General features: G+C 37.5%; 3 protein-coding genes across 4 annotated transcripts; 2 read left to right on the forward strand and 1 right to left on the reverse strand.

The window, feature by feature from the left end:
- The first annotated feature begins 2,065 nt into the window (after nt 1-2,065).
- On the forward strand, nt 2,066-3,769 carry LOC143913618 (uncharacterized). Its single transcript, XM_077433514.1, has 3 exons — nt 2,066-2,268; nt 2,343-2,576; nt 2,727-3,769. Exons 1-3 carry the CDS (start codon nt 2,152-2,154, stop codon nt 3,387-3,389), a joined length of 1,014 nt encoding a protein of 337 aa, XP_077289640.1. The 5' UTR covers nt 2,066-2,151; the 3' UTR covers nt 3,390-3,769.
- A 2,427-nt stretch (nt 3,770-6,196) lies between these two features.
- Nucleotides 6,197-12,479, reverse strand: LOC143913617 (uncharacterized). The gene is made up of 4 exons (XM_077433513.1): nt 11,070-12,479; nt 10,762-10,995; nt 7,227-10,612; nt 6,197-6,958 (listed from the first exon to the last, which is right to left on the reverse strand). The coding sequence occupies exons 1-3, from the start codon at nt 11,181-11,183 to the stop codon at nt 9,719-9,721; spliced, it is 1,242 nt and encodes a 413-aa protein (XP_077289639.1). The 5' UTR covers nt 11,184-12,479; the 3' UTR covers nt 6,197-6,958; nt 7,227-9,718.
- A 709-nt stretch (nt 12,480-13,188) lies between these two features.
- Nucleotides 13,189-15,570, forward strand: LOC143913616 (uncharacterized). Of its 2 annotated transcripts, none has more exons than XM_077433511.1 (3): nt 13,189-13,736; nt 13,811-14,044; nt 14,148-15,570. In XM_077433511.1, exons 1-3 carry the CDS (start codon nt 13,623-13,625, stop codon nt 15,207-15,209), a joined length of 1,410 nt encoding a protein of 469 aa, XP_077289637.1. In that variant the 5' UTR covers nt 13,189-13,622; the 3' UTR covers nt 15,210-15,570. The 2 variants fall into 2 exon arrangements, with proteins under 2 accessions (XP_077289637.1, XP_077289638.1); XM_077433512.1 differs by having other exon boundaries at nt 13,520-13,740; nt 14,148-15,566.
- The last annotated feature ends 1,511 nt before the right edge of the window (nt 15,571-17,081 follow it).

The raw sequence follows: 17,081 nt of genomic DNA on the forward strand, positions 1-17,081 counted from the left end.
GATATTCCGTATTCGTGAATATTGTGGCAACGATTGTCGTGCGCGTGATCGCAATTTGCGCAATAACCCGTTTACCAGTTGCCAAAGGTAATACATATTTAAATAATTAAATAATTTGTTCAATTTACTATTTTTTATCAAAATAACGTTTGATAAATTAATATATAGATACTTACTATTAATATTTTAACTTTAAATTTTGAAAAAATAGCCTATAATGTGTCTTCGTTTTTTCACATTTCAAGTTTTTTCGATATTGAAATATGATATTTTTGGCATTAAAAGCAGTAAAACACAAATAAGATGTTATGGCGGCTCGCTATATGACATGGTCGAATTCGGTCACCTTCCTGCGAGTTGGGACCAACTCGGCGATGTTCAGAGTTGCTACCTCACTCCGTCTTCGGCTGCCATAATAAAAACACGTGCATCAAAATGCCAGTCGTCTCATTCGTTCCATCCCCTATAATGTTTTTCACGGATCCACGACGAAACGTCCCCGACAAAATGATAACGCGACATAATGTCTCTGGACATAATTCAAATAGCATGTGTATTTGAGAGTCTAATAATAAAATTTAAAGTTAGCTTATTCGTCGTTTATTTACGTATCAATAACATTGATTACATATTTCAAAATCTTTACGATCATTATGCTACTTATTGTAAAATTTCGAGATTCTCATTTCTCGAGAATATTTTATTATGAAAATTCGAGATTCTCGTATCTCGAGAAATTGTTTATTAGAATCTCGAAAATATCGAGAATATTCTTAATTTATCACTACATGTTTTTGTTCAATAAACTGACTGATTTGTATACTTGTTAACTCGTAAATAATTTTGTGAAGTATTGTAATATGTATAGATGGTCAGTATTTTTATTATTTGTCCGGTAAGTTATTATTCGGTCATCATATAAGTACATATACACATGTTACAACGAAATCACACCATTTTTAAGTTACATATACATATGTATGTGCATGTAGGTACTAGTCACTAGTGCGAAAGTATTCGGTTATGATATCACTAAAACGCTAGTGAAAATATGTTTTCACTGACAATATGACCCCACTTAACACACATAAAACAAAGATTTTTGATTTATTATTTATTTATTCCTTAGATATTAATCAATTTATAGTCAATATTTTAATATGCATAGATTGTCAGTATTTTTATTATTTATCCGGTCACAATAACACGGGCAAAGCCGGGTAGTAACACTGGGAATTTTTATAAAATTATTTTTTACATATTGTTATTTTTACTATTTTAAATTACTTTTGTATATATTTATTTTCTTTTCATGCCTTCTTTTAAAGTATTTGATTTTTGTATGTTGTCAAAAAAATCAATTCACTATATTAAAAAAAAAATTATACTTTCTCGAGAATTTTCGAGAATCTCGAGAATCTCGAGAATTTTCGAGAATCTCGAGAATCTCGAGAAACCAAAAAAGAAAATCTCGAATTCTCGAGATTCAAATATTTCGAGAAAATAAGATTCTCAAATCTCGAGATTCAAATATTCCGATAAAAGGAGATTCTCGAATCTCGAGAATCAAAAAAAGTCGAGAAATCACAACCTCTAGTGTACGCCGAGTTTGAGCGCAATGTGTAATAAGAATTTAAATAAAATTATATGTTACTATGCCATCAGTTAACATCAAGTCAAATAATAACTTTGCGTATTATTAAAAATACTATAATAAGAGTGCATATTATTAAATATATTACTGGGTTCGGTGATTACTGGTCACAAATTACTCGTCACAAAGTCACTAAAATCTCTATAACGGAACATCTGGCAGCCGAAAAGTACATCATACTAACGATAACTATCATAGTAACGAGAACTTGAGTGCCAAATATTGTGTATTCGCGATTTTCATGACTAAAATTGTCTTTGTGACCACCCCAATGTGACGAATAGTCCAATTACCATATTACTGCTAGTTAACATTGAAAATTAGGTTAACGTGTTATTTGACGAATAGAGATTCGAAAAATACGTCTTTCGGTAAACTGGTTTCCGAAGAAAGTGTCATTTGTAAAATAGCACTAGCAATTTGCTCATTACCATATCTAAGGATCCATCATTCTCCACTCTCCAGACTTCTATGGTGTTTTTCCCGTCCAAGTAGCGATGGAGTGCAGACTTTGTCGACTTTGCTCTGCTCGACCAGAGGCTTTCGTCTCCATCCACGACGATCCTCATCCACAGCATTTGGTTCAACGCATTTGGACCTGCTGTCAGCTGCGGGTTAGTTACACTTAAACCATTGCTATTGCTAATTCTTTAGTTCTCGTAATCTTCAATTCATTTTTCATCTGCAGGTTAGGAAAGATGATCGTCTGCCGGATATGATATGCCTTTCGTGTGTCAACAATCTAGAGTTGCTCGACAGCTTTCGGAACGCTTGTCTTCAGAGTGACAAAACATCGAGGATCAGATCAGATGAGTGCTTGGATATCAAGGTAGAGGAAGTTTTGCTGGAAGATTTAATATGGGAAAAAGAGTCTGGAGCTGATTTTCCACCAAACATTTCGAATTGGCAAGACGATGGCGAGGTAAGTGAATGGAATTTGAGTGCATCAGAACGATTCCAAGCAAAACATGAATCAAATCGAAAATAGAAAATGCACCCGTAAAATGACATCGAATCACACTATAAAAATGTTACATGTATTAAATTTTACAACATTTGGTTTATTTTGTAGACACGTGGAGGAAACATTATTTCGGACGATAAAGTGATAGAAATAAAATATACTATTGGCATTCCAGCAGAAGAAGTACCATTGCGAGATGATGACCCTACATATTCCGAATTGGACCATAAAATGAATTTTCAAGACAAATTGCTTACTCTTGTAACACCTAAAACATCTCAAACTCGTATTAAGCCGTATAAATGTGACAATTGTACGAATAAATTTACCACTAAACAAGGACTCAGTTTGCACATGAATGTTCACACTGAGATAAAGCCACACTTTAGAAGTCATATGCAAAACCACTCTGGAAAAAAACCGTTCAAATGTGATATTTGCTTAAAATCGTTCACTTATGAATTTAGCTTTAACAAACACATGAAAATCCACTCTGGAGGAAAACCGTTCCAATGTGATACTTGCTTACAATCGTTCACTTACGAATTTAGCTTTTCGAAACATATGAAAATCCATTCTGGAGGAAAACCGTTCCAATGTGATATTTGCTTAAAATCATTCATTTACAAATCTAGCTTTTCCAAACATATGAAAATCCACTCCGGAGTAAAACCGCACGAATGTGATATTTGTTTAAGATCATTCACTTACGAATTTAGCTTTTTGAAACATATGAAAATCCACTCAGGAGGAAAAACTGTTCCAATGTAACGTTTATTTTTAAATCATTCAAGACAAAATATGTACATGTAAGTATTTGTAGTGGAGTAAAACCGACCAGTTGAACCGGGCCGGCAGTAATCCGGTACAACTGGCGTAGGTACGTCATATTTGTCGTCTATTCTAGAAACAATGGCAGACGCAATTTTCAACATGGACATATTAATTTGGTTGGTGGAATCTCGTCCCATCTTGTGGGACAAGACTAGTGAATCATACAAGAATAAAATACAGACAAGAAATGCGTGGAAAGCCGTGTGCGAAGGAACGATGAAGAAAAAATCTAGTTTGGTGCGTAGTTATTATTTATTATTTTTATTTATTTATTACAATTTTGCAATAGTGACATTATAGAGTCGTTACTATGGGCTAAACAAAAAATGAAAAAGGATTATGTAAAGTAAGAAGATTTGGTGCCACTTTAGTATACCTTCACATATCTACTTTAGTACTAAGCCCGCTTTAAAGATCAAGGAATTTGACCCTTAAAGCCCTCAACATGAGGCCACCACCCCCCCAACGAATACAGTCTAAGAGACCCTTTCGTCGGAGAGCGAGACAGTTGTTCATGAATATCACAAAAGAACAACCGCACATCACTGTTCTAATAAAAAAAACCACACTGTACATAACCAAGTACAAAATAAACAACAACGCATGAACACATAAAGCGCGCATGCGTTAAGAAATCTAATTTAGTATGCGATCTACCTTCACGTTTTTACTTTAATATGCGGTCTCACTGTATCAGTTCTCGCGTGTGACAGTGAGACTGAATAATACCGACCCTAACAGCCTAATCTTAAATGAATAGGGCCAACCCTAACTTATCCGAACCTAACCTGATTCTTAAATAAATAGGTGTTGGCTGCTAAGATATGGTTTTTTTTGTGAAAATACTGATGAAATAAAACTAAAAAAAAAGATAGCTCAGCAGCCAACACCTATTTATTAAAGAGTCAGGTTAGGTTAGGTTAAGTTAGGGTTGGCCCTATAAAAAACAAAAATTATAATAAGCAGGTCGTTGCTACGATATAAATAAAAAAAAATAATCGACTGCGATTCAAAGGTTAGATCTTATGCTAAGGTAGACCGCATAATTAAGTGGCTCCGAAGGATTTTATTAGTTGTTTATAAATTACATACATGTTAAATTTCTGACATTTGCCAACTAACTGATCCAGTTTCCGTTAAGAAATAATCAGCGAATACGTTTCTAATATCGTTAGCCAGCAGCATGGCTCGGTGGTTGGACTTTTGCCTAGCATCAAGAGGTTGCCGGGTTCGATCCCGTGAGTTGACCTCGATTGAAAGGAACTTATTCCGAGTATATTATCTGTAATGCTGCTGGTCAGACTTGGATATTTGTGACTCCAGGTCGATCGTTTCCTATCAGAGTTTGCCAATTTATCTGATGATTCATTATTGAAACGGTTCCTCCATTAAAAAAATGGCTAAAAACCACCCTACCTACTATATGTCACCACTATTTGAATTTGAGTATGATTTATGTACAATAAAATTTATATGCAAATAATTATATTCATAGACGTCTCGTTTATTTAGAGTTTTCAGTGTCTCGTAATTCAGCGACTTATATAATAACAAGTCGAAAGAAAATCAAAGGCATTTATAAATGTTGGCCAGCCAGGGACTAAAAAGGCACCGCAACTGGACAATCTTATGCATCACAGGGACAGCTAGTTGCAACAGTTCAACAGTTGCAATTGAATTCTGCAAGTCTATAATATGCATCGTATGGGCAACAATACTCGTCTCTTGATAATGTCTCTGATACATCGTCGATTGATTTTGGCAACGATTGCTAATATTTTCTATGTTCTTTCACTATGATTTCCATGCTCTTTACTAGTTTAATACTTATTATTATTTTTTTTTATATAACAAATAGATATAAAATAAAAGTTATTAATTATTAAAATAAAATCTTTTTTCAATTACCATATTGCTATTGCGAACATCTGCATAAGTTGAATACAATATATTATATCTAAGGGCCGGATAACCAAGGTGCCGTCTTGAAAAAAACGGACCCAGAGGGTGCTGTGTATTGTTCATTGCATTGTTAAAGGTTCGCCGAACGTTTTTTTTTCGGACTCTAGCTTTGTAAATAGAACTAAACCGCCCCGATTCCTAGAAAAAGCACTGTGACTATCCGGTGTCTACTCATAACAGTGTCTTGGCGTTGTAGAGGATCCTTCAATTTGTCGTTTCAACTCGTGGAAAGGAGGGAAGGACATACGAAAATAATTGAAGAATTTCAAGTAGTCTTTTTTGAATGAAATCTTTAAAAAACATTAATAAGCTTTATTGTTTGAAATTTCGAAAAGGTGAATTAAAATTAAATTTTGTTAATTTGTTAATATGTACCCTTAATGAGGAGCACTGCATGTCAAACTGTCCCAGAGGCGTCATACACCCTTCGGGCCGGGGCTGGTATATAATAAATATATCAATTACTTTAAAAAACCAACTGAAGACTCCTGGCATGATATTCAGCGATAAAGTTTATAATATTATAGACAGGGAAGGTGTGTTGACAGTTGCCGAACCATACGTAGGACGACTCACGGATACACTCATGTTAAGTGTTCTGAATTGCATATACATATATATCCCCATATCGGGTTAGTTAATAATAAAATATTAGGTTTCAAGTATAATATATTGTATTAAGGGTATTCAAGATACCATAGTGCATAAATAAAATAAATTAATGGTTTTTAAAGTAGTGAGATGGAAATGATTAAAAAACAGTGTTGGCTTTTTTTTTTATTGAAACAATAACATGACGAAATGAAATAAACATCAGCACAAAATAGAAACATGAATTTTAGATAAAATCATCAACACATTTATTGAACAAAGGTATAAACATACAAAACAGAAAATAAAAATACATTAGCATGAAACAGGAGCATTGCCTTTACGAAATTTTTAACTGTTCCAAGCTTAATATGAATTGGTGGCATTGTAATATGACTGGATTTGACAAAAGGTAAATTTTTAATTAATTCCCGGTTCTAGTGATTTTCGGATTGGCCAATCTTTAGTTTGTAGTGCAAATTTCTAGCACGGCTATCCCACTCACACAAAAAAACAAGAATATTTTGTGTAGCCCTGCTGTAACCTGAGCAATATACCAACAATCTTCAAATCTGCCACTGATATTTTTCATAGTTGATTTTTTTTAAAAGATTCTCCATATTTTCATACGTTTCCTTCACATTAACCGCTTAGACGCCCAGCCGACGCGCTAAGCGTATAATAGATACGGCTGTTTGCGCCTTAAGGCGCTTTGGGCAGCTAAGCGGTTAAAACCATGAGCAATTGGAAATGATAGCAGTACGTTGGTATTGTGTAGAAGGACCGCTTTTAGACTGAGTTTTGACGCATCTATAAACAATTTCCCTTCGCCGTGAGGTACTAATAGTCTTCATGGTGAGTATGATAGATTGTCACTTTAACATTATCACACAAGAGCATGTTGAACTCTTTCAATCTCAATGCCAACAGATCAGCCTTATATTTTGACAGACCTAAGTCCCTTATTAAATCGTTCAGTCGGTTTTATTTCCTTCGTGTTGAATTACGTCTGCTCTGAAATCGAGGCTAGACCAATCGTTGCTTTCAAATTCCGGAGACGGTGACGTAATTGGTGGTTTTGGAATCGGAAATCCTTCGCCGTGAGGTACTAATAGTCATCATGGTGAGTATGATAGATTGTCACTTTAACATTATCACACAAGAGCATGTTGAACTCTTTCAATCTCAATGCCAACAGATCAGCCTTATATTTTGACAGACCTAAGTCCCTTATTAAATCGTTCAGTCGGTTTTATTTCCTTCGTGTTGAATTACGTCTTCTCTGAAATCGAGGCTAGACCAATCGTTGCTTTCAAATTCCGGAGACGGTGACGTAATTGGTGGTTTTGGAATCGGAAATCCTTCGCCGTGAGGTACTAATAGTCTTCATGGTGAGTATGATAGATTGTCACTTTAACATTATCACACAAGAGCATGTTGAACTCTTTCAATCTCAATGCCAACAGATCAGCCTTATATTTTGACAGACCTAAGTCCCTTATTAAATCGTTCAGTCGGTTTTATTTCCTTCGTGTTGAATTACGTCTGCTCTGAAATCGAGGCTAGACCAATCGTTGCTTTCAAATTCCGGAGACGGTGACGTAATTGGTGGTTTTGGAATCGGAAATCCTTCGCCGTGAGGTACTAATAGTCTTCATGGTGAGTATGATAGATTGTCACTTTAACATTATCACACAAGAGCATGTTGAACTCTTTCAATCTCAATGCCAACAGATCAGCCTTATATTTTGACAGACCTAAGTCCCTTATTAAATCGTTCAGTCGGTTTTATTTCCTTCGTGTTGAATTACGTCTGCTCTGAAATCGAGGCTCGACCAATCGTTGCTTTCAAATTCCGGAGACGGTGACGTAATTGGTGGTTTTGGAATCGGAAATCCTTCGCCGTGAGGTACTAATAGTCTTCATGGTGAGTATGATAGATTGTCACTTTAACATTATCACACAAGAGCATGTTGAACTCTTTCAATCTCAATGCCAACAGATCAGCCTTATATTTTGACAGACCTAAGTCCCTTATTAAATCGTTCAGTCGGTTTTATTTCCTTCGTGTTGAATTACGTCTGCTCTGAAATCGAGGCTAGACCAATCGTTGCTTTCAAATTCCGGAGACGGTGACGTAATTGGTGGTTTTGGAATCGGAAATCCTTCGCCGTGAGGTACTAATAGTCTTCATGGTGAGTATGATAGATTGTCACTTTAACATTATCACACAAGAGCATGTTGAACTCTTTCAATCTCAATGCCAACAGATCAGCCTTATATTTTGACAGACCTAAGTCCCTTATTAAATCGTTCAGTCGGTTTTATTTCCTTCGTGTTGAATTACGTCTGCTCTGAAATCGAGGCTAGACCAATCGTTGCTTTCAAATTCCGGAGACGGTGACGTAATTGGTGGTTTTGGAATCGGAAATCCTTCGCCGTGAGGTACTAATAGTCATCATGGTGAGTATGATAGATTGTCACTTTAACATTATCACACAAGAGCATGTTGAACTCTTTCAATCTCAATGCCAACAGATCAGCCTTATATTTTGACAGACCTAAGTCCCTTATTAAATCGTTCAGTCGGTTTTATTTCCTTCGTGTTGAATTACGTCTTCTCTGAAATCGAGGCTAGACCAATCGTTGCTTTCAAATTCCGGAGACGGTGACGTAATTGGTGGTTTTGGAATCGGAAATCCTTCGCCGTGAGGTACTAATAGTCTTCATGGTGAGTATGATAGATTGTCACTTTAACATTATCACACAAGAGCATGTTGAACTCTTTCAATCTCAATGCCAACAGATCAGCCTTATATTTTGACAGACCTAAGTCCCTTATTAAATCGTTCAGTCGGTTTTATTTCCTTCGTGTTGAATTACGTCTGCTCTGAAATCGAGGCTAGACCAATCGTTGCTTTCAAATTCCGGAGACGGTGACGTAATTGGTGGTTTTGGAATCGGAAATCCTTCGCCGTGAGGTACTAATAGTCTTCATGGTGAGTATGATAGATTGTCACTTTAACATTATCACACAAGAGCATGTTGAACTCTTTCAATCTCAATGCCAACAGATCAGCCTTATATTTTGACAGACCTAAGTCCCTTATTAAATCGTTCAGTCGGTTTTATTTCCTTCGTGTTGAATTACGTCTGCTCTGAAATCGAGGCTCGACCAATCGTTGCTTTCAAATTCCGGAGACGGTGACGTAATCGGTGGTTTTGGAATCGGAAGTCCTTCGCCGTGAGGTACTGGACGAATGGCAGATGGTATATTCGGATAAGTAAAATTACTTTGTCTTTCGAGAAGCACCTGTTACTTTTGGAGACACCATGCAAAAATAGTAATCAGTTGTATGATTTGTTGGTTCTCTCCACACCGTGGGTACAGCAAACGGCATTGTAGGCATCTTGCGGTCGAACCATTAGGAAAGACGCGATTATACGTGTAGAGCCCAACTTTTGTCCTGATCTCCAATAGAAGAACCAAAATAAAGATTGTAGGCTTTCGAAGTCATAGCCGAAATATTACGCCTCTGCGACTTAAAATTTACTCTCCCACAAATGTAACAAAAGCAATTTTTTCTACTTAAGCAGGGACGAGACATTGGTTTTTCTATATTTACGACCACAATATTATTTTAAATCACCAAGTTACACAAGTTTTATCATATATAAGGTTGGATTTAAACGCGAGTAGTTCTAAACAAATATCACATTTGAATAGTTTTATCTCTAGAGTGGATTTTCTTGTGTTTCGTTAGGCTATATTTGACAGTGAATGATTTTGAACAAATATCACATGTGAAATGTTTATCTCCAGAGTGGCTTTTAATATGTCGCCTAAGGTTATCTTTTCTAGTAAATGAAATTAAACAAACACTACATTTTGCCATTGTCCCAGTATGAGTAGACATATGTTCACTGAGTTCCCATTTTCTGATGTATGATTTTGAACAAATATCACATTTGTGCGGATATATCTCAGTATGAACATACATGTGCGTTGTGAGATGACGTTTTACATTAAATGATTTTAAACAAATGTCACATTTGTGTGGCTTTAAGCCAATATGAATACTCATGTGTGTACTAAGTTGAGATTTTATCAAAAAACATTTTAAACAAATATCACATTTGAACGGTTTTTCTCCAGAGTGGCTTTGCATATGCTTCTTAAAGCCTGATTTTAGGACAAATGATTTTAAGCAAATGTCACACTTGTGTGCCCTTATCCCAAGATGATGTTTCATGTGCGTCGAGAGGGCATAACTGCGTACAAATGATCTTGAACATATATCACATTTGTACGGTTTTACCCCAGTATGAACACTCATGTGTGTAGAGAGTCCTTGTTTTTTGATAAATGTCTTTGAACAAAAGTCACACACAAGCACCTTTTTTCGAGTGTCAGATGTTTTATGTGTCATAAGATTGTGTTTACGAGCAGACATTTTGTCTTGAAAATTCATTTTATGGTCCAATTCAGAATGTGTAGGGGTCATCTCATATAAATCATTTCGTAATGGTACTTCTTCCGCTGGAATACAAATAGTATCATTTATTTCTACCACGTTATCGTCCGGAATAATGTTTCCTCCATGTGTCTACGAAACAAAGCAAACGTTGTAAAATTTGATACATGTCACATTTTTATAGTGCGATTCGATATCATTTTACAGGTGCATTTATATTTTCGATTAGATGAATTTTTTGCTTGGAATTGTTCTAATGTACTCAAATTCCATTCACTTACCTCGCTATCGTCTGGCCAATTGGAAATGTTTGGTGGAAAATCAGCTCCAGACTCTTTTTTCCATATTAAATCTTCCAGCAAAACTTCCTCTACCTTTATATCCAAGCACTCGTCTGATCTCATCCTCGATGTTTTGTCACTCTGAAGACAAGCGTTTCGAAAGCTGTCGAGCAACTCCAGATTGTTTACACACGAAAGGCAGATCATATCCGGCAGACGGTCATCTTTCCAAACCTGCAGATGAAAAATGAATTGAAGATTACGAGAACTAACGAATTAGCAATAGCAATGGTTTAAGTGTAAATAACCCGCAGCTGACAGCAGGTCCAAATGCGTTGCACCAAACGTTGTGGATGAGGATCGTCGTGGATGGACATGAAATCTTCTGATGAACCAGAGCAGAGGCAAAGTCTGCACTCCATCGCTACTTGGATGGGAGAATCACCGTAGAAGTCTGGAGAGTGGAGAATGGATTCCTAGATATGGATATAGTCCCTCCTTGATGATGTTCGATGCATCTATCAAAAATGCTTTCTAAAGTCTTCATTTGACAGACGACAGCGGTCACTCGGCCTTTGGGAAGTGTGTGTGTATGCGTATTTTCGAATCAAAAGTTTAGGGTAGCCAAAATAATATTGGCAATGTTAGTTCTCAATCACAGGTTTATTCTATAATTTAGATTTTTAAAAACGTACATGAATAAAAATTGAAAATTGTAATTCTTTTTAGCATTCTTTATGAGTTGACCTGCATATATTTGCATATCTGTATTACTCACGCGATATACTCGTTCGAAATTCGATGATTAACCAGGTGCTGATCACATCTAGTAAAATGAATAAAGAATATGAACAGCATATAGAAAAAGTTTCCGTGGCTGGCCTAGTTGATGAAAGAAGCAAACGTAGAAACGTTGAACGCCAAATGTCAAATTATAAATGGGAGTACATGCTGCCAACTCAAATCGGTAAAATCTAAAAGAGCGTTATATCGATAAATTGGTTCGGTGATTATTGGTCACCAAGCGCTCGCCCAAAAGTCATTTTGTGAATTTGCCCTTGTAGGAATATAGTACAACTTGTGCTATTACGAATCAAAATCAGTAATCTCATCATTAGAGGTAGGATAGTCACAGTGCTTGAACGATAGCTGCAGGAGCTGTAATGTGTGTATATGTATGGGTGACCAGTGGCTGTGTGTGTGTGTCGTCGTCGTCTCGTTCAGCTCGCTCTGGAGCACGTGCTGGAACAGGGCGGGGTGGGGAATTAGACACGTCAAGTCGGTTTTATCCTCGTTTATTAAGGAGTAGATGGCGAGCCGGGGAGTTTCTCGGCGCCTCTCGCCTCTCGCCTGTGCCCCTTTATGGCGGGGGCTGTGGATGAGTACGCTGGCTGGTCAGGCAAGGTAGACCAGCCACGCCAAGACCGTCTCGGCCGGCGGATGGCGGGCGTCTGAGAGCTCGCCGTGTTCGAGGCTTGGGTCGAACACGTGGTCGAGCATAGTCGGTAGACATAGTCGGTGAGGCACGACTATGGAAGAAGTCATACTCCTCGGAGGGCTTCTATTATGCCGATGAGCGCTCGCCGTGATCGCTTGGGCGGATCACGGGGCCAGAGTTCGGGGCTTAGTTCGAGGCCGGCTTTTACGAGAGACGCTGCATCTGGCGGTCCGCGCCGGGATCACCGGGCGCCGGACCCACGGGAGAATCTAGAACGACTGACAGATGGTCAGTGTAAAAAAAGAGAGAAAACAAAAGCCGAAGCCGTAAGAGGACAACCAACGGCCATGAGGGTTTTTGGCTCGGACAACTGGTTTAAAATGAAAAAAAAAAATACCCCCTGATCCGAAACATCTTTTTAATGGTAATTGGATTACTTCGCACATTGCGATCGCCCAAAAGACAATTTTTGCACTCATGTATTTGGCTGAATATTTGGCACTCGTGTTCTCGTTAGTATTATAGTTATCGTTAATATGATGGACTTTTCGATGCCAGATGTTCCGTTATAGAGATTTTAGTGATTTTTGGGTGAGCGCTTTGTGAGCAATAATCACCGAACCTTTCTTAATAGTCTGTAGGGATATAGCATGACTTGTACCATACGAAACTAGGTCGATGATATCACCTATTTCCCTCATCGAACTTAATATGTACAAATGACATCATCGCGTCCTGTTCTCGTACACGAAAGTCAACCTTGGCCGAAATACTTCGTCCAGCTTACCCATAAAGACGATTCGACTCGCTCCAGATACGCAATCACGAGTACACGGGAAATCCCAAGGAGCTACGCAACTACGCATCAAACATACAACACAAATGAAGACCTCCGCCCCGTTGGAATCTTCCAGAACGTGATCTCACCAGCCCAGCTACACGTTGCTCAAGCAACACCTTTATAAATCAGCGCATCGTCCCCAGATGCCAGTGAGCTTCAGGAACTCGACCTGGCTCGTTCCAGCGAATCCCCTACCTACTTCGCTGTACATACAAATACACCTGTATTAATCGAGTAATAAAGATCCTCTTCAAAATACAACTGAATTTCCATAGGTCGGGAATCGGTCCAAACCTTTATCCCGCCCTATAAGTCACATTCTGGTTAATTTTAGCCAAAAAAGATTGCCGACTTGTTATATTTATCTGGCCGACACCTGCAATAAACTTGCAATAAATACCTAAGATTTAGAAATGACATTGCCAATATTATGATGGCAACCCTAAACTTTTGGTTGTATATATTAGAAAATATGCAACACATCACACACTCCCTAAAAGCCGAGCGGCTGCTGTTGTTTGTCAAATCCAGACTTGAGAGATCATTTTTTATTTCTACGGTGCTTCTGCTGTCGAAGTAGCGATGGAGTGCAGGCTTTGCCTCTGCTCTGATCCACCAGAGGCTTTCGTCTTCATTCATGACGATCCTCATCCACAGCGTTTGTCGAAACGCATTTGGACCTGCTGTCAGCTGCGGGTCAGTGACACCTAACTCATTGCTATTGTTGATTCGATAGTTCTCGTAATCTTCAATGCATTTTCCATCTGCAGGTTAGGAAAGATGACCGTCTGCCAGATATGATATGCCTTTCGTGTGTCAACAGTCTGGAATTGCTCAACAGCTTTCGAAACGTCTGCCTTCGCAGTGACGAAACATCGAGGATGAGATTAGACAAGTATTCGGATATCAAGGAAGAGGAAGTTTTACTGGATGATTTAATATGGGAACAAGAGTCTGGTGCTAATTTTTCACCAAAAATTTCGAAATGGCCAGACGATGTCGAGGTAAGTGAATGGAATTTGAGTGCATTAGACCGATTACAAGCATTCATGTGATCGAAAATATGAATGCACAATTAAATTTTGCAACGTTTGATTTATTTTGTAGACGTGTGGAGGAAACATTATTTCCGACGATAATGTGGTAGATATAAAAAATGCGATTGACATTCCAGCGGAAGAATTACCATTAGAAAAAGCTTTGGATAAGATGACCCCTGCACATTCTGAATTGGACCATAAAATGAATTTTCAAGACAAATCATTTGCTCGTAAATACACTCTTGTGACACAGAAATCAACTCATACTCGAAGAAAGCCACATGAATGTAATATTTGTCCAAAGACATTTATCTCAAAACAAGGACTCGGTTTGCACATGAATGTTCATACTGGTGTAAAACCGTACAATTGTGATATTTGTTCAAAATCCTTTACAGGCAGATCTTACCTCATTGATCATATAAAAAGTCATTCTGACATAAGTCCACACAAATGTGACATTTGTTCAAAGATATTTATCACAAAACAAGGACTCATTTCACACACGAGTGTTCATACTGGGGTAAAACCGTACAATTGTGATATTTGTTCAAAATCCTTTTTAGGCAGATCTCAATTCATTGATCACATAAAATGTCATTCAGGCATAAAGTCACACGAGTGTGACATTTGCTTGAAATCATTTGTCCAAAAATGTAACTTGAAAAGGCATGTGAAAATCCACTCCGGAGAAAAACCGTTCAAATGTGATATTTGTTCAAAATCTTTTATGATGAAATCTCAACTCGGTAAACATATGAGTATTCATAGTGATGTAAAGCCATATAAATGTGACATTTGTTTAAAATCATTTAATGTAAAAAATAAACTCACTGCACACACGTATTTCCATACTCAGGTATATCCACACAATTGTGAAATTTGTTCAAAATCATTCATCAGAAAACATGCCCTCAGTGTACATATGCGTATTCACACTGGGACGGTGGAAAAATGTAATGTTTGTTTAATTTCATTCACTAGAAAAGACAGCCTTATGCGACATATGAAAAGCCACTCTGGAGAGAAACCTTTCGAATGTAATATTTGTCTAAAATCATTCACTTTTAAATATTACTTAACGAAACATTTGAAAATCCACTCTAGAGATAAAACTGTCCAAATGTGATATTGGTTTAGAACTATTCGCGTTTAAATCCAACCTTATGAAAATCCACTCGGTCAAATGTAATATTTGTTTAATATATTTCAATTTAAAATCTTACCTCATTATACACACGAGTATTCATAGTGGGGTAAGACCTCGCAAATGTCATTTATCAAGAAACAAGAACTCCCTGTACACATGAATAGTCATACTGGAGTGAGCCAGAAAAATGGGACGTTTGTTTAAAATCATTTATCGAGATATTTAACCTTATGTAACATTTGAGACTACTGTAAAGTCTCCCAAATCGAGCAACCAGCGCCTTCGTACATAAAAAAATACAAACCTGTATTATGAACCGATAAAGAAACTTCTTTCAAACACAAACGTGTTTTCATAGGCCGGGACACTGGTCAACATACCTTCCCTGCGGGTTTGGTGCAAATGATCGACAAGCGCCAGACAGACTGAACCACAGATTTACTGGATGGCTGCTTTAAACGCAATTCTAGACTTGACGAATGATAAATTGCACATCAGATGACGAGTAACCTTTCCATGTGCACAGATGCAATTATTAAAATTGAGTTGGATCTTTCTGGCGAGTTTAATAAGGCAAAATTCGGAACTAAAGTATCAGAAGCATAGAACGTATACAGGGTAGGTATGTCGGGACTTCGGGTAGATTTCGCTTAGTGTACGTGCGAGCAGTGCGCACGCATAAGGTACACGTATCGTTAATCTGTGCTTCAGTCTGTCTGGCGCTTGTCGATCGTTTACACCGCATCGCTTCCCTGCCTACTTATCCAATTTAAATTAAAACATACTCATGATAAGACATTGGAGTCATGTGGGCGCAACATTAACAAGAAAAGGTTTTTGCAAACCTTTTCTTGTTAATGAGTCTAATTGGGCTTCCAACTTTTTACAAAGTTATAAAATAATTATTTTATAATTTAAACAATCTTCAAACCGCCAATGTAAATGGCGGTTTGAAGAATTTGAAGAGTTTGATCTCCCCAGCCGAGCTACACGTTGTACAAGCAACACCTATATAAACCAGCACATCGTCCTCAGATGCTAGTGAGCTTCAGGAGCCCGACCTGGCTTATTCCGGTGAAGCAACTACCTACTTCGCCGTACATACAAATAGACCTGCATTAATCGAGCATTGAGAGGGCTGGACAGCAGCGCCTTGTCCATACAAACGTACTATACTTCTCCCTTCTTCAATTATGGCACTAGAGAAATTATTTTTTAATATGCTATGGATATCCACCATTGAGGTGCATCTATCGTTTTATTTTTTTGATTAATTATTTTTTATATGAGCTAGGAGCCGCCTAACATCTATAAAATCGCCTCTTTTTTACACCCACGAAACGAGTCCAGCGTGCTTATTTAACGGTCGATTTAAAAAAAAATACGCCGATAGATGCACAGAAAGTATCTTTCTTATACCGATGAAGAAATTTTTTTAAAAATTGGTCCAGTTTTGGAGGAGAAAATAGTAAAATACGAAACCTCGATTTTGTCAATTTAAAATACGTTTTATCTGGTCGAAGCGCAACTGTCGCATTCACTCAATATATACGTACACTCAATATATATATCGAAGAAAGGAACGGTAACAACATTAAGGTTTCAGGTCTACAGCCCTCTTAATGGTATTAATTGAACAAATAAAGATCCTCTTCAAAATTCGACTGGGTTTCCATAGGCCGGAAATCGGTCAAAACCTCTCAAACCCGCCCTATATTATTTTTGGTAAACGGGTTACATCCCATATCACTACTAGGATAACCGCCACTACGAAAATTCGTCGCACGGGAAAATTGCCGTATAGAGAACTGCCCAAATATTGCTCAGCAAAAGCTTTTTTTTTTACGAAAT

The sequence above is a fragment of the Arctopsyche grandis genome, chromosome 6 (assembly GCF_051622035.1).
Source record: "Arctopsyche grandis isolate Sample6627 chromosome 6, ASM5162203v2, whole genome shotgun sequence".
NCBI classification, from domain to species: Eukaryota; Metazoa; Arthropoda; class Insecta; order Trichoptera; family Hydropsychidae; genus Arctopsyche; species Arctopsyche grandis.

Excerpts from the sequence above, each read along its gene's own strand:
- LOC143913618 (XM_077433514.1), top strand. The coding sequence starts at position 2,152 with ATGGAGTGCAGACTTTGTCGACTTTGCTCTGCTCGACCAGAGGCTTTC. Across the intron at positions 2,269-2,342 it reads GGACCTGCTGTCAGCTGCGG|GTTAGGAAAGATGATCGTCT; the intron begins GTTAGTTACACT and ends TTTCATCTGCAG. Across the intron at positions 2,577-2,726 it reads ATTGGCAAGACGATGGCGAG|ACACGTGGAGGAAACATTAT; the intron begins GTAAGTGAATGG and ends TTTATTTTGTAG.
- LOC143913617 (XM_077433513.1), bottom strand. The coding sequence starts at position 11,183 with ATGGAGTGCAGACTTTGCCTCTGCTCTGGTTCATCAGAAGATTTCATG. Across the intron at positions 10,996-11,069 it reads GGACCTGCTGTCAGCTGCGG|GTTTGGAAAGATGACCGTCT; the intron begins GTTATTTACACT and ends TTTCATCTGCAG. Across the intron at positions 10,613-10,761 it reads ATTGGCCAGACGATAGCGAG|ACACATGGAGGAAACATTAT; the intron begins GTAAGTGAATGG and ends TTTGTTTCGTAG.
- LOC143913616 (XM_077433511.1), top strand. The coding sequence starts at position 13,623 with ATGGAGTGCAGGCTTTGCCTCTGCTCTGATCCACCAGAGGCTTTCGTC. Across the intron at positions 13,737-13,810 it reads GGACCTGCTGTCAGCTGCGG|GTTAGGAAAGATGACCGTCT; the intron begins GTCAGTGACACC and ends TTCCATCTGCAG. Across the intron at positions 14,045-14,147 it reads AATGGCCAGACGATGTCGAG|ACGTGTGGAGGAAACATTAT; the intron begins GTAAGTGAATGG and ends TTTATTTTGTAG.